At 45.9% G+C, this 14814-nt stretch overlaps 1 protein-coding gene across 2 annotated transcripts in view; it reads left to right on the forward strand.

The window, feature by feature from the left end:
* Positions 1-3637: 3637 nt before the first annotated feature.
* The window catches only part of LOC311517846 (basic immunoglobulin-like variable motif-containing protein), a 29769-nt gene continuing 18592 nt past the window's right edge, over positions 3638-14814 (forward strand). For both annotated transcript variants that reach the window (XM_084623051.1, XM_084623052.1), the window contains exons 1-5: positions 3638-3758; positions 10094-10685; positions 12495-12621; positions 13930-14025; positions 14126-14230. In XM_084623051.1, the coding sequence (XP_084479177.1) occupies positions 10205-10685; positions 12495-12621; positions 13930-14025; positions 14126-14230 (809 nt within the window). In that variant the 5' untranslated portion in view covers positions 3638-3758; positions 10094-10204. The remainder of the gene's footprint in view (positions 3759-10093; positions 10686-12494; positions 12622-13929; positions 14026-14125; positions 14231-14814) is intronic.

Here is a 14814-nt window from a genome sequence, read left to right on the forward strand (position 1 = left end):
TCCTAGGCTAAAGGTTATAAGGTGGGGGTGGTACCTTATGTTTTGTGAAGAGCCTGATCTGTTGATCAGCCTCTGAGAACACCTACTGGATCAGGCCCCACAAGCCAGATAAATAGGGAATGCCTATTTTGAGGATCCTGCCTGGATTTAGCCATCTTGCTGTCAGGATTAAGTGGCTGTTGGAGTGATCGCTGCCAGATTTTTTAGGTGCCATGGGGACCTTTATCAGAAACTTAGATGCCTACGTATTTTAGGCACCTACATGATTAGGGGATAGCTGAGCAGGGTTATTGGAGGTCTAAATATTGGATTTAGGCATCTAAAGTGGCAATTAGGTGCCTAAATCCCTTTGGGGCTCCAGCTCATAGGTTCTGTGTTTGTGTAGGTCTTTCAAACAGCAACAGGGTAGGAAATAAACATTTTAAAAATAGGAAAATATTATTGTAAAAAAAATGGCAGAAGCTGGCATAGTACCTGTAACTACTTTTAACTGTTTTTTCCAAGTTGATTGTAATTTAATTATTGCATGCATATTTCTTTGTGAAATCTTAAAGCTGCTTAACTTTTATTGACTTGTGATGATAATTACATGTTCAATAGTGACTTTGAAGAAACACTGAAGATTCAGCAACACTGGCTTGTATAATAATCGTTATTTACCCTAGCCTCAGCATATTCCTATACACACTGTCATAAATATAAAGGGAAGGGTAAACCCCTTTGAAATCCCTCCTGGCCAGGGGAAAGCTCCTCTCACCTGTAAAGGGTTAGGAAGCTAAAGGTAACCTCGCTGGCACCTGACCAAAATGACCAATGAGGAGACAAGATACTTTCAAAAGCTCGGAGGAGGGAGAGAAACAAAGGGTCTGTGTCTGTCTATATGCTGGTTTCTGCTGGGGATAGACCAGGAATGGAGTCTTAGAACTTTTAGTAAGTAATCTAGCTAGGTATGTGTTAGATTATGATTTCTTTAAATGGCTGAGAAAAGGATTGTGCTGAATAGAATAACTATTTCTGTCTGTGTATCTTTTTTGTAACTTAAGGTTTTGCCTAGAGGGGTTCTCTATGTTTTTGAATCTAATTACCCTGTAAGATATCTACCATCCTGATTTTACAGGGGGGATTTCTTCATTTCTATTTACTTCTATTTTTATTAAAAGTCTTCTTGTAAGAAACTGAATGCTTTTTCGTTGTTCTAAGATCCAAGGGTTTGGGTCTGTGGTCACCTATGCAAATTGGTGAGGCTTTTTATCCAACATTTCCCAGGAAAGCGGGGGTGCAAGCGTTGGGAGGATTGTTCATTGTTCTTAAGATCCAAGGGTCTGGGTCTGTAGTCACCTAGGCAAATTGGTGAGGCTTTTTACCAAACCTTGTCCAGAAAGTGGGGTGCAAGGTTTTGGGAAGTATTTTGGGGGGAAGGACGCATCCAAACAGCTCTTCCCCAGTAACCAGTATTAGTTTGGTGGTGGTAGCGGCCAGTCCAAGGACAACGGGTGGAATATTTTGTACCTAGGGGAAGTTTTGACCTAAGCTGGTAAAGATAAGCTTAGGAGGTTTTTTCATGCAGGTCCCCACATCTGTACCCTAGAGTTCAGAGTGGGGGAGGAACCTTGACACACACGATATGCATTGTAACAGATTTGTTTGGTTTAGTTCTTTATTGGTGAAAATGATTCAAATACACAGACTCAATACACAGATAACAGCTGTAAAAAGAAACAAATATTTTACTTAGCAACTCACAGATGCCAGCTTCCTCTGGGCCCTGGGGATGTTCAATCTCCTGCTCTGCCCTAGGCCCAGCCCCCACCCCACCCCACCCCTTCTCCCAAGCCTCCATCCCCGCTCCAACTCTTCCCACCCCTGCTTCACCCCTCCTCCCAGTGCGCCCCATCTCTGCTCCTCCTCCTCCCCTCCAGCACCTCCTGCACACCTCGGAACAGCTGATTGTGGTGGGTGAGAGGCGCTGGGAGGGAAGGGGAGGAGTTGATTGGTGGGGCTGCCAGCGGACAGGGGCACTGGGGATGTGAGGAGCTGGCTGCTGGTGGGTGCTAAGCACACACTCATTTTTTCTGTGGGTGCTCCAGCCCTGGAGCACCCATGGAGTCAACACCAAAGCCTCTTGAAATTATACACACATTAGGATCCTGATCTGATTAGGGCTAATAACTAGCATATTCATATTTTCAGCACCCCCTTGTAAACCCCAGAGTTCAGAAGGCTAATCAGGGAATGAAATCAGGTTTAATTTACATAAATAATTATACCCTCATGCTTTTCTGTATAGTGTTTTATTGTATTGTTAAGAGTTTGTGTTCTGTTTTTGGAAATGATATTATTTCATATGTACAGGTACATATATTTATGAAAGTGGGGAGAAATTTGGAAAGGGATAGCCTGGGGAATGTGAGCCACCCTGAACTGAGAGGTATTAGACTCTGGTAGGGTAGAGAATCCAAAACATCCCTGTGGATTTGGTTCAGATGTCTTGCTTGGCCTACTTAGACATGCTGAGCTCTGTGTTATCCAGTGTTGATGCTGGGTCTGTGGTACTAGTTTGGGTGGCCACAAGATATAGGTGGAGTTAGATTGAAGCAGTCAGAATTCTAGTGCCTGCTTATATACCAGTAGGCTTATCTGAATTCATGCGTGAGGTTACAGGTGATTGAGGATTGTATTTATGCTCTCTGGGTCTTCAATAAACTGAGTTATATATAAGTAAGAGTGAGTGGGCTTATCATGTTCCTCACTTTACGATTTTGATCATTATAGAAAGGTAACCAGAGTATTTAGGTTTTAAGTTTGTGAAACCGGCGGTGGTGGGGGAGAAGGTTTTAGAAGGACTATGTCACACATGTTATTTATTTTAGAAAGGGACCCTAGACGTATTACTGAAACCAGCCCTTGTTACTGTGCCCTGGACAGAACGGCTGTAACCCTATTACTCTGTATACATCACTGAAGGTGGTAGGAAAAATAGAGTTATCCTGACAACACCAAGCCCTTTATTCTTTGTATGTTCTTCCTATTCCCAATAACGGTATTGACAATAACCCCATCAAGAAATGTTCCTTTATTGGAAATACATATACATAAAATATAGTTAAAAGAACAAAAGTCTATCATTACTTTTGTGTTGAAACACAAAATACGCAGTAAATTAAATCTCCAAGAAGGGGTCCTTATTTCATATTTTTTTTATGTTATTGTGAATAGGTTTGTGTAAAAACACAGAGAATAAGTTACATTGAGAAGAATTTCAAGAACAATATTATTTTAAAAAGGAAATATCACGGCTACCGAGTTAAATTGTGTCCTATGTTCTTAAAAAACTCATTCATCAGGAGTTTCAGCCACCGACTTGCAAGAGTCAGGAAGGATTTGGGGCCAGGGGAGCTGTTATCTCCTTCCTCGGAAGCATCAGGAGTGGCCACAGCTAGAGATAGGGCCAGGGCTCTGAATTCGCTCCCGCGGGATGCTAGGCTGGGTGGTTCTTGCTCAGGGTCTAACTGATCGCCCTACTCCTGGGGAAATTGTGCCGAATTTTGCAGCAGTGTCTGTTCCCCCCACCACACACACACACACACACACACACACACGGCATTTCTGGCCACCACTAGGCGCCGCTGGGCTCTGCAGAGCCCAGCTCGCAGCGAGCGGAGCGCCCAGCCTGCCTGGGCTGGAGGCTGCACGGTCTTTGATCCTCACTCTCCCGGGGACAGGAGCGGGCCTGGGAGGCCGGCCAGCTCGGGCAAAGGGTGAGGAAGGGCGGGGCGCGCTCGCGCCGCACCGTGGCCCCTGGCGGGACAGCAAAGAAGTTGGGGGGGGGGGGGGTGGAGGGAGTAAAAGGGGGGAGGGGTGCTGGTGTCCGGGCTGGCGGCTGCCCCGTGGCCGGGCTCTGGGGAGGAGGGGTGGGCGCTGGTGCCTGGGGGTGACCCCTTGGCTGGGTTGGGGGCTACCCTGCAGCTGGGCTCTGAGGGGGGGTGGTGTCTGGTGTCTGGGCCGGTGAGGGGTGTCTGGGGCAGAGGGTGCCCCCTGGCTGGGCTCGGGGGGGGGGGTTAAGGGTAGGAAGTTCCGTCCCCCCCCCCCCCGATCAGAGTGGCAGAAATCTTGGAGGCTTTTTGCCTTCTGCAGTGTGTGGGTGCAGGTCACGTGGCAGGATTATCTAGGTCAGCGGTTCTCAAACTGTGGGTCAGGACCCCGTTTTAATGGGGTCGCCAGGACTGGCTTAGATTTGCTGGGGCCAAAGCCCAAGCCTGAGGACTTCAACCCTGGGTAGGGAGCCTCAGGCAGGGCTTCAGCTTTGGTTTCCCCCTCCCCGCCTGAGGTGGTGGGGCTTTGGCTCCCCCCATGCAGGGCAGCAGGGTTTGGGTGGGCTCAGGCTTTGGTCCCCGCTCCTGACAGTTGTGTAGTAATTTTTATTGTCAGAAGGGGGTCAGGGTGCCATGAAGTTTGAGAACCCCTGACCTAGGTATACCTCACTTAATCATTTCCCTGTTATCGGCTATTGCAGGGGCCTCGGGTAGGGATGCACCTCAAATTCTCCTATTCTGTGCCTATGGCACATAATAGTCTAGTCTCCTGTGAGCTGTAATACTTTTATCTAATTTCAGTTGTTGGGTTTAGTGTACGGGTGCTGGTGACGTGATATTCAGGAGGTCAGACTAAATGATCTGGTGGTCCTCTCTGGCCTTACTTTCTATGACTCAACTGAGTAAAATATTTCCCCATACTTTTTATTGCTTGGAGAGACCTCCACAGAATCTTCAGAGGTTACTGAGCTTCTCACCCCACTTGTGTGGGAGATGTGGGCTTTCTGTTCATGGATCTACAGAGCACAATCTGGCACAGTTTGTCAATGCCAAACTAATTTCTAAAATCTTAAATCATTTAATCTATTTTTAGATCTGTCTGGCCAGGCCAGTACTATTGCTATCCTAATGATAGTAATTTGGCTCCCAAAAAAAAAAAAAAGCTTTGGAAGCAAAATTGTTGCATAGTTGCAATCAAGGGTGCTGGCTAACTATGGTTCCACAAGCCTTCCAAAGAGTGAAACCTGGGAAGATGCTCTCCATTCTAAGATGTACATTACCCTTGGAAGCAGTCACATAAAATTCTGGCTTTGGTGTTGGGCCTGCCCTTTTCCTACCCCCCCACCCCCCAGGCCTTTCCGAGTTGCAAACCTGACTGGACCACCAGACCCTTGAGAACTCAGTGAGTTTGTGTACCTACCGCCAAGGGCCACAAAAAACCCTCTAGTTTGAGGACTCATTCTATGCAGCATAGTCCCCTTGCCACTGTTTGAAGTGCCTCTATGGCTAGGGACTGCTCTATTTATGGGTTATAAGGCTTAATTATACAATTTTATAATTTATAGTACTAAATGTTATATGTTAGAAGCTCATAGCTTTAAGGTCCTTCTGTGTTTCCTTTTTAAATATCAAAAACACCCAGAGTCACAGATGGGCAGCTTTTTTAATGTATTGTGATAAATCGCCATAAATAAATATATTTGTATTTAATATTTATGTTGTGGTAGTGGCTAGAGGCCCCACTCAGGATTACAATAGGAGTCTCTCGATGTCACTGTTTCAGCTAAATTTGAAAACAAGTTAGCTGATGGGGGGGAAAACGTTTTCAGCATGAGGTCAGAAGTGCCACAGGTACAGAGCACCATGTAGCCTGGGCTGGGGTAACTGTAGGGAAACAGCTTTGTTATATCAACCCTAGCAGCCAATCTGTTCTCATCAGCTGCCAAGGGGAGCCCCATGGCAGACAGCCACTGTCAGCAATAGCTGTGCCAGCTCCAAATGTTCAAAAATCATGAGTAAGAGTCACCAAAAATCACAAGTTTGACTTTAAAACCATGAGATTATGTAAAAATAATAGATTTTATGTTCTTTTTATTTGCCTTCTGCTTTTTGACGCGTTAGGTGCACTGGGGTCATATTTTGAAGTTTTCACCACCACCACAAGGGCCAGAATAGGTGCTGATTCTATGGGTGCTCCGGGGCTGGAGCACCCATGGGAAAAAAATTGTGGGCGCTCAGCACCCACCGATGACCCTGCTGATCAGCTCCTCCCCCTCCCAGTGCCTCCTGCTTGCCATGATCAGCTGTTCGGCAGTGGGCAAGAGGCACTGCGTGGGGAGGGGGCACCCTTGAGGGAGGGGGGCGGAACAGGGTGGGAAGAGACAGAACAGGGGAGGGGATGGGTGGGGCCGGGAAGAGGTGGGGCGGGGTGGGGTGGGGCCTTGGGGAAAGGGTGGAGTGGAGGTGGGGCCTGGGCCAGAGCAGGGGTCGAGCACCCTTGGGGAAATGACAAAGTTGATGCCTGTGGCTAGAATTTACTTTTCCTTTAAGAATGAAGGCTGAACTCCTCACATATTCACTTGACTCCAGAAGTTGGGGCTTTAAGGAAAACAATAATTACCATGAGATGCAGGACAAAATCATGAGTGTTGATAACTCTGCAATACAGGATTTTCTAATTGCAGAGAGACCCTTGGAGTCCATGTGTACCTATGCTGGTTGCCAGCCTCGCCCCTCTCACCGTGAAGGGGCTGCCTGCTCCGTGGTGACAGCCAGGGCACTGTGGCTTGCCCACTCCCTCGAGTGCCACCTTTAATCTGCCCTCAGTTCTCCTCTATCCCGGGAGCCCGCCAGTCCCCCCAACCAGGGTCCCCCTCTCCCACTAACATCCCGGAGCTTGTCCTGGCCCCCAACCGGACTGGTGCAGCCAAGACATACGTGTGTTGCACCCCACACGGGTCGGGGGTGGCACCCCCGTATCTGGCCACCCATGGCCTGGGCGGAGCCACAACACTGTAACAGCTCTTGAGTGTAGGGTGGGAGGACCCCACCACCATGGGCTCAGCCCTTGCACAGCCTGCACCAGCTGCCCTATGTCACGGCACCCATCAGTCCTTCCCACAAGCTCCGCCCCCCACACCTCTGCCGCACTCTCATTGACTGAACAACTGTCCCTCCCTCACTTCCCCCTCTTCCTGCCCCAAGGTGCTGTGGCAGCGGTGGGCAATACCATTGGTAGGGGAAGGGCGGGGAGATACATTGCTCTGTTTCAGTCCTTGCACGTTTCCCAACCTGCCAGCTGTCATGAACAATCCAGGGGCTATGGGAGGTCGCTGCCATCTGGGTTCCCCTCTCCCAACCCCTTCCTCTGGTGAGGTTTGGTATCATCCAGGCAGCCGTCCTGAGTAGGAGGGGGGCACAGGTGAGTCGGAGCTTGAGGCCTCCCCCACTCTGTTTCTGGTGTGATCACATCCCAGCCACTGCCGAGCGAGAGACACGGGAGCCACCATGCAGGTAACGAACCGGGGCCTTCAGCGCCCGCATCCCGGGGGGAAGGTGAGAGACCGGGGGGCCTCCCCATGTGCCACGTCCTGAGGTGAAGTGTGGGGTGTGGGGTGGGTCTGTCACAGCTTGTGGTGGCCAGTGCCCCTTGGCAGGGCTGTGCTGGCTTGGGCTGCGGCAGCCACTTGCTCCTCTCAGCTGGCCAGTGAGCGGTGAAATCCTGCCCTCTGCTGGGGTTGCTCTGGCTCCTCCCACCAGAACATTAAGTCTGGAACCTGCTGACTATGGCGTGAGCTGCTGATTCAGTCCCATGTGTGGGTGGGGCATTCGCGATGTGAAGATCTGCTGCTATCTCGGCGTCATGAGCTACCCGCCCCGTCCCAGCCCCGACGGAGGGTTCTAATGCTGTTGCTGTCTGTTGCATACAAACGCAGATGCAATGTTCCCGTGTGCGTGGCGCTGGCTGATAAAGGGGCATTTGAGCCTTCTAGTGAAGGAGGGTTCGCTCTGCTCAGTGGTTCCTGATACCACCCTAGGTACAAACCACTGTAGCTCTAGCTACCTTAGGAAATGATGTGTACCGGTGTGTGGCTGTAACAACTTGGCTGTGCCTTGTCTCAGTGTAATTTACGGTGATATTAGTGGGACCAAAGAGTCCTTTGCAGGAGTGGGACCTGAAATGGAATCAAATACACATGTTCATTTTACCAGTGTCGACAGGGCCTCTATATGTACTGCAAATGGAAACTCCCGTAGCTACACCCTTGCTCAGCGTTGCCTATCATGCGTAAGTACAAAGTAGTGTATTGGAGAAGGGTTATGGTTTATTGGCTAAGCATAGGTACTAGAAGTCAGCATTCCCAGGTTCTGTTTGTAGTTCTTGGACAAATCACTTACCTCTTCTGTGAAACAAGGTGACTCAGGTAATATCTTTTTTTTTATTGGACCAACTTCTGTGGGAGAGCAAGCACCACCCAGAGCTCTTCTTCAGGTCTGGGAAAGGTACGTGGATCGTCATAGGTAAATGCAAGGTGGAAGATGCTAAATCAGGTGGGCAAACTATAGCCCATGAGCCTTTTTAAGCCAGCCCGCGAGCTGCACCAGCGGCTTGGCCCCGCTCCGGCCAGGGCGCTGGGTTGTGGCCGCACCATGTGGCTCCCAGAAGCTGTGGCATGGCCCCGCTCTGGCTCCTACATGCTCCAATGGGAGCTGCAGGGGCGGTGCCTGCGGATGGGGCAGTGAGTAGAGCCACCTGGCTGCACCTCCGCATAGGAGCTGGAGAAGGGACATGCCACTGCTTCCGGGAGCCACTTGAGGTAAGCGCCGCTCGGAGCCTGCACCCCCTGAGCCTCCCCCCGTGCCCCACCCCTCTGTCCCAGTCCTGATCCCCCTCCTGATCTCCAAACTCCTCTATCCTAGCCTGGAGCACCCTCCTGCACCCCAAACCTCTCATCCCCAGCCCCACCCTAGAGCCCACACCCCCAGCTGGAACCTGCACCCATTCCGCACCCCTGCCCCAGCCCTGATCCTCCCACCCTCTGAACCACTTTGTCCCAGCCCAGAGCACCCTCCTCCACCCCAACTTCCTCATCCCCATCCCAGAGCCCGCACCCCCTCCCTCACTCCAACCCCAATTTTGTGAGCATTCATGGCCCTCCATATAATTTCTATTCCCTGACGTGGCCCTCGGGCCAAAACGTTTGCCCACCCCTGTGCTAAATGCATCTTGTCTCTCTAATATCCTGGGATTGACACAACAACAACACTGCACCCCACCCACGGGTGTTTCCTCATACACCTCTACTCCAATATAATGCGACCCGATATAATATGAATTCGGATATAACACAGTAAAGCAATGCTCTGGGGTGGCGGGGCTGCGTGCTCTGGCGAATCAAAGCAAGTTCGATATAATGCAGTTTCACCTATCATGCGGTAAGATTTTTTTGGCTCCCAAGGACAGCGTTATTTGTTATCCACGTTGCAGTGATATGGATGCTTTCAAGGATGCCATCACCTTGATTTTAAACCTTAAATTAAAAGTAGCTTTTAATAGTACACCTGCCTTATTTTCTTGTCTGTATAAAACAAACATGCACATGCACACAAAACCAAACCCCAAACATTTTCTTCCCCTGTTGCTATGTGAAAGACCCACACAAACGAAAGGGAAGACTGAGTGACTATATAGGGAAGACAATGACTCGCTGTACACAAGTGATGGTAAATACACAAACTGAAAAGGAAATATTTTTGTTCTTCTAGTTACAATAAATCTGAGTTTCTCTGATAGCAAAACTAGGTAAGATTTTCAGCGAGAAGTGTGTGTCATTTAGTTGATATCCCTTTAATTCAGTAATGACTGGAAAGTGTGTTGAGACCTGAATTACTGTTACAAATGTTTGTGGTAGAAAAAAATAAACTGCAGTGTTCATGCATATGCTCATTTTCTCTGTGGAAAAGCTATTTACATTTTATCCTAAATTGTTTTAAAAAATAACTTACTGAGGGTTGACGTCCGTATACCGTCAGCACAGAGTATGCTCTTGGCACTTCACAAATAATGAAAGCTCTATATGTAGCAGCATCCTAGCAGTACTTGTAGAAAGCAAATGTTTGGACAGCAGTGCAGAGCATTCTGTATTCTGAAATACCATGAAATGTACTGCAACTCTCATTGTTTGCAATTATTAAAGTAAAAGCCTTTGTTTAAAGTTTGTATATAGCTTGTTTATCAGCTGAGGCGTGCTGTGGTAACTGTTGCTTTTCCCTTCTTGCAGATACCTCATCAGTAGCTTGCAAATCTGCAGGCAATGATGTAGGCTGAATTTTTATTTAAAAAAAAATTGCTGAACACTTCTTAACTAGACAGAACTTTTTAGTATCATTCAATGCCTAACGTTGCAGAAGGTGAAAGGGAGAATGGTTCTGGACATAAAGAAAACAGACCTGAAAAAAAATCTCCAGAAGCTACTCTTCATGATGATGTAAAGCCATATTGCACTTCAGATGCATCTGCTACGTCACTGGGTCCTACTGGAGATGGGCATTATCCGTGGGGGTGTCCTGTGACTCACACCCGAGAAAAAATTTATACCATCTGCTCAGACTATGCTTTTTTAAATCAGGTAACGTCTGTTCATAAAAGTCCAAGTGCTACAGTTAGTGCCTGCCTACCAGATAGTGCTGCCTTAAATGTTGGAAATAATACACCTAACTTCATTGACATTCAAAGTGGAGCTTCGGAGATAATCTACCATGAAGACACTAACTTGGAACATTTATCTAGTAGTCTTGGAAAGCTTCCACTGGCATGGGAAATTGACAAATCCGAGTTCAATGGAGTGACCCCAAATCTGAAAAACAGAGCAGGTAAGACAGTACAGCACTGCACCGTTCAGAAAAATGCTGCATGAGTGATGTGGAGGGCCGATGCAAGACCCTCCTCCACTTACATTGTGCATTGGAACTATGTAGATGAACACATACTCCATCTGTGTGTTGTAGAAATGGTTTTTGTGCTGGCCCCACAGATGCTGGTCTTGGGGGCTTGGATAGGAGTGGGTCAGGCCAGGGGAGAAGTGGCTGCAGTGTTCCCAACTTTACCTTTGCTTTCCTGTAGAACCCAGTAATTTGTCTGATATAGCATACATTTTCAAGCTGTGTAGAAATAATACAAGGTGTTGTAAATCAGTGGTTCTCAAAGCTGGTCCGCCGCTTGTTCAGGGAAAGCCCCTGGCGGGCCGGGCCGGTTTGTTTACTTGTCGTGTCCGCAGATTCGGCCGATCGCAGCTCCTATTGGCCGAGGTTCACCGCTCCAGGCCAGTGGGGGCTGCGGGAAGGGCAGCCAGCACATCCCTTGGCCCGCGCCACTTCCCGCAGCCCCCATTGGCCTGGAGCAGCGAACCACGGCCAGTGGGAGCTGTGATCGGCTAAACCTGCAGACGTGACAGGTAAACAAACCGGCCCGGCCCGCCAGGGGCTTTCTCGGACTGGCTTTGAGAACCACTGTTGTAAATCTTATGTGCTCATATAATCCAACCTCTTTTCCACCTAACGGTGGGGCAAATGAATACTTTATTATTGTATTCTCTTGGTATTACATTTTTGTCACTGAATGAAAAAAAAAACTATTTAGAGCTGACTGAAGTCTGTTTTTAAAAGGGAAGAAATTTCTGGCCTTGTGACTTTCAGCTTTGATCCAGCTACCTTGAAAAACCGCCCAAAGGCTCCTGTGACAATACTGACAAAAGCAAATGTTATCTTTATAAAATTAAATTTATTATGCATGGAAGAAGTCAAAATTTCCCAAACACTGTTCAAGTATTTTGAATTGTGTATGTATATGATGTTAAAGAAATTGTGTTTTCCACTGTTTTATGTTCCTCTTGTTTCTGCTTAGTGAAAGATTTTAATGGTTTATTGACCATGCATATGTACACAACTGATTTTTATATCTAGTCTATAATCACTGTGCATGCTTAGAGCCATTGCTTTAGATTTTTCTTATGAGTTGGCTGACCAGTCAAGTTCTAATTTAGCTTACTATTTCACTGAGGTTCAGAAAAAGTCGCAAAACAAGATTGAAATTATTTGCTCTCAGCTGTTTTTATTCTTCTTCCCGTACAGTGACTTGCAATAAGGGAAAGTTCCTGGGGATATATTTTCCCTCTGCATGTCCCTGGGCGCTCCAGTCAAAGTGTGGTTGTTAGTGCTGGATACAGAAGACGCTGTTTATGCAGATTAGCAGTAAAAAGATTAGATGTAAGACTTAGATATGTAATGTGAGGCTATTGTCAGTGGTCTGCTCTCCCTCTAGTGCATCAAGATGGCTCTGGAGAGGTCATGGAAGGCCACCAATTCCTAGGATGGCTGGGGTGAGGGAGGCTCACAATGTTTGTGGAGGCCATGAGTAGGTGATTATAGAGAATAGAAATATTCTTCAGTAAAATGAGCTGTTGTGTAAAAGGTATATACCTGTTTACTGGTTCTTCCCAAAGCTGTTGGCAGTCCCAGTTCAAAAGCTAACTTTTCCTTTCAATGGAAATAATCACAGTACATCTCTATCCATGCAGCATATTGTCTTTTTGTTAGAAGTACATTGAATGCCTTCTGGTATAGTGGAAATATTTAGCTTGTATATTAAGCATTCATTAACTGCTTCTAAAATTTATCTTGCAGGCAACATGAAGAAACAAGTAACAAAGAAAAAATCTTTGGACAAAAAAAGCAAACAATACAGGGAGTGTTCTCAACATTCCACCGTTGAAGAAATAAAGCAGCGGAAAGTGCTCGACCTCAGGAGATGGTAGTATTTAAAAGTCATAATTAAGATTACCATAGTACGCAGAGCTTGTTTGTAAATGTTGTTGTGGCTGTGTTATTTTAAATGTTAATGTGTAATAGTTTTTCTTTAATCATTGGATAGAAGGGTATATGGGATCTGTTAAACATAGTTAATGAACTACACCTGATACTTACTACAAGGGGTCTGGGTCTTGTGGTGAACATAACATAAGAAAATAAGAACGGCCATACTGGGTCAGACCAAAGGTCCATCTCACCCAGTATCCTGTCTTCCGACAGTGGCCAATGCCAGGTGTCCCAGAGGGAATGAACAGAGCAGGTAATCATCAAGTGATCCATTCTCTGTCACTCATTCCCAGCTTCTGGCAAACAGAGGCTAGGGACATCATTCCTGCTCATCCTTATTGTTAAGATACTGTGTGCCATCATTTACATTTCCTACATATTAGGAAATTTCTACTTTCAATAAAGAACAAAAAAGTTGTGGGTGAATTTGGTACTAATAAAAAGTGAGACCCCATTAGCATGAGCAGGCAATGTATAAATTTACTCAATACAAGTGTAGCTTATTCTGACTTTCTGCCCTTCTTTTGTGGTTGTGGCTACTTGAGCAAAACCTCTGTCATATAGAACTGTGAATGTACTACAGAATGTTCACTAAGAACTGGGCTGAAACCACTAAACTAATTTTAACCCTTCAGAAGGTTTCTATGGCATGGGAAATAAAGGTGAGGATAGGGACTCTGTGACCTAAAGTCACCTCCATTGGTAAAGTTCCAAAGAGTTGCAACATAGTAAGGGATTGCAGTATTTGAAAGCTATTGACTTGAAAGGCTGGCTGGCTAAGGTATTGTTATTGGGATACATGTAATCTTTTCCACAAGATCAAATGTAGATTTGACCTATTTCAGTTCTGCCTCAAAATTATTTCTATGGTTAGTAGGTCCTTGTGAATTAAGTTGGTGGTCTCAGTGCAGATCTTGATGGAGTGGGATCCACATCACCACCTAGTGTTAGAAATGTTCAGAAAATGAATGTGTGAGATTTGTGCTTGTGAAATATGCCAGATTTCCATTTTATTTACTTTTCCTGGGTGAAATCCCATGAAAGATAAATTGGCATACTTACTCCAGAATTTTTAAATTAGTATATGGAGGTTGAGTCTTACCAATGACTTATTTTAAAGGCAAAGTGAGACAAAATACTTTGTTTTTTTAAAACACTGTTTGACTTTTGGGTAAATTGTCATAAATGAAAGTGCAGCAAGCTGCATATATCTAAATAAAGAAAATTTTCTCTTTCTCCTCAGGTACTGTATTAGCCGACCCCAATACAAGACTTCCTGTGGAATTTCCTCTCTAGTATCTTGCTGGAATTACTTATATAGCACACTGGGAACTGGAAAGTATGTCATTTCTATTCCATTTCAATGTCAAGGAACCTAAAATGGCTATCTAAATACTCTATTAATTATAGTTAATTATGATTATCAATTTCATTTTCAGCCTACCACCTATTACTCAAGAAGAAGCCTTGCATATTTTGGGCTTTCAACCCCCATTTGAGGAAATTAGATTTGGTCCCTTTACAGGAAATACAACTTTAATGAGGTACAATTTGTTTTCTTGAAGCAACGGAAATGCTAATGTATAGAATAATTTTCTAATGCTAAAAATTAGATTGTCGCTCTTAAAACAGCAATAATATACTCTGACTAACTCACTGTGTTTTATTTGAGCTTTCTGAAAACATCATGAACAATGAAGCAAACGTTAAGGGTTCTGATAAGAGAGACCAGAGTTTGTTTTTAATAGCTTATTCCTGAGATGTTTTTGCTGTCCTAGTATTTTTGTATGCTTCTAAACTGATGGCTCTAGTCACTAAAGACTGAAGTTATGTTTTCATTGCATTACCACTGCCTCTGCTGGGAGCCTGCACTGGAAGGGTGACACAGGGTACCCAAATGCTAACAATGGGGGGAAGCTCTCCCCCCTCTTTTTTTTTTTTAAATCCATAGTTCACCTTTCTTTTTAGAAGTCTCCATGTCAGTTCTCCTTATCCATTCAGTCCTTTGCCTCTTTTAAGAGATCACCAAATATGTCAGATGCCATGATAGTTTTATGTGCAGACCTATTTAGGGTTTGGTGTGAGACCTCTATTAGCTGTACTTGAGAATAAGAACTTTGTTCGTTAT

Source organism: Lepidochelys olivacea (genome assembly GCF_965140295.1).
Source record: "Lepidochelys olivacea isolate rLepOli2 genome assembly, chromosome: 1".
NCBI lineage: Eukaryota > Metazoa > Chordata > Testudines > Cheloniidae > Lepidochelys > Lepidochelys olivacea.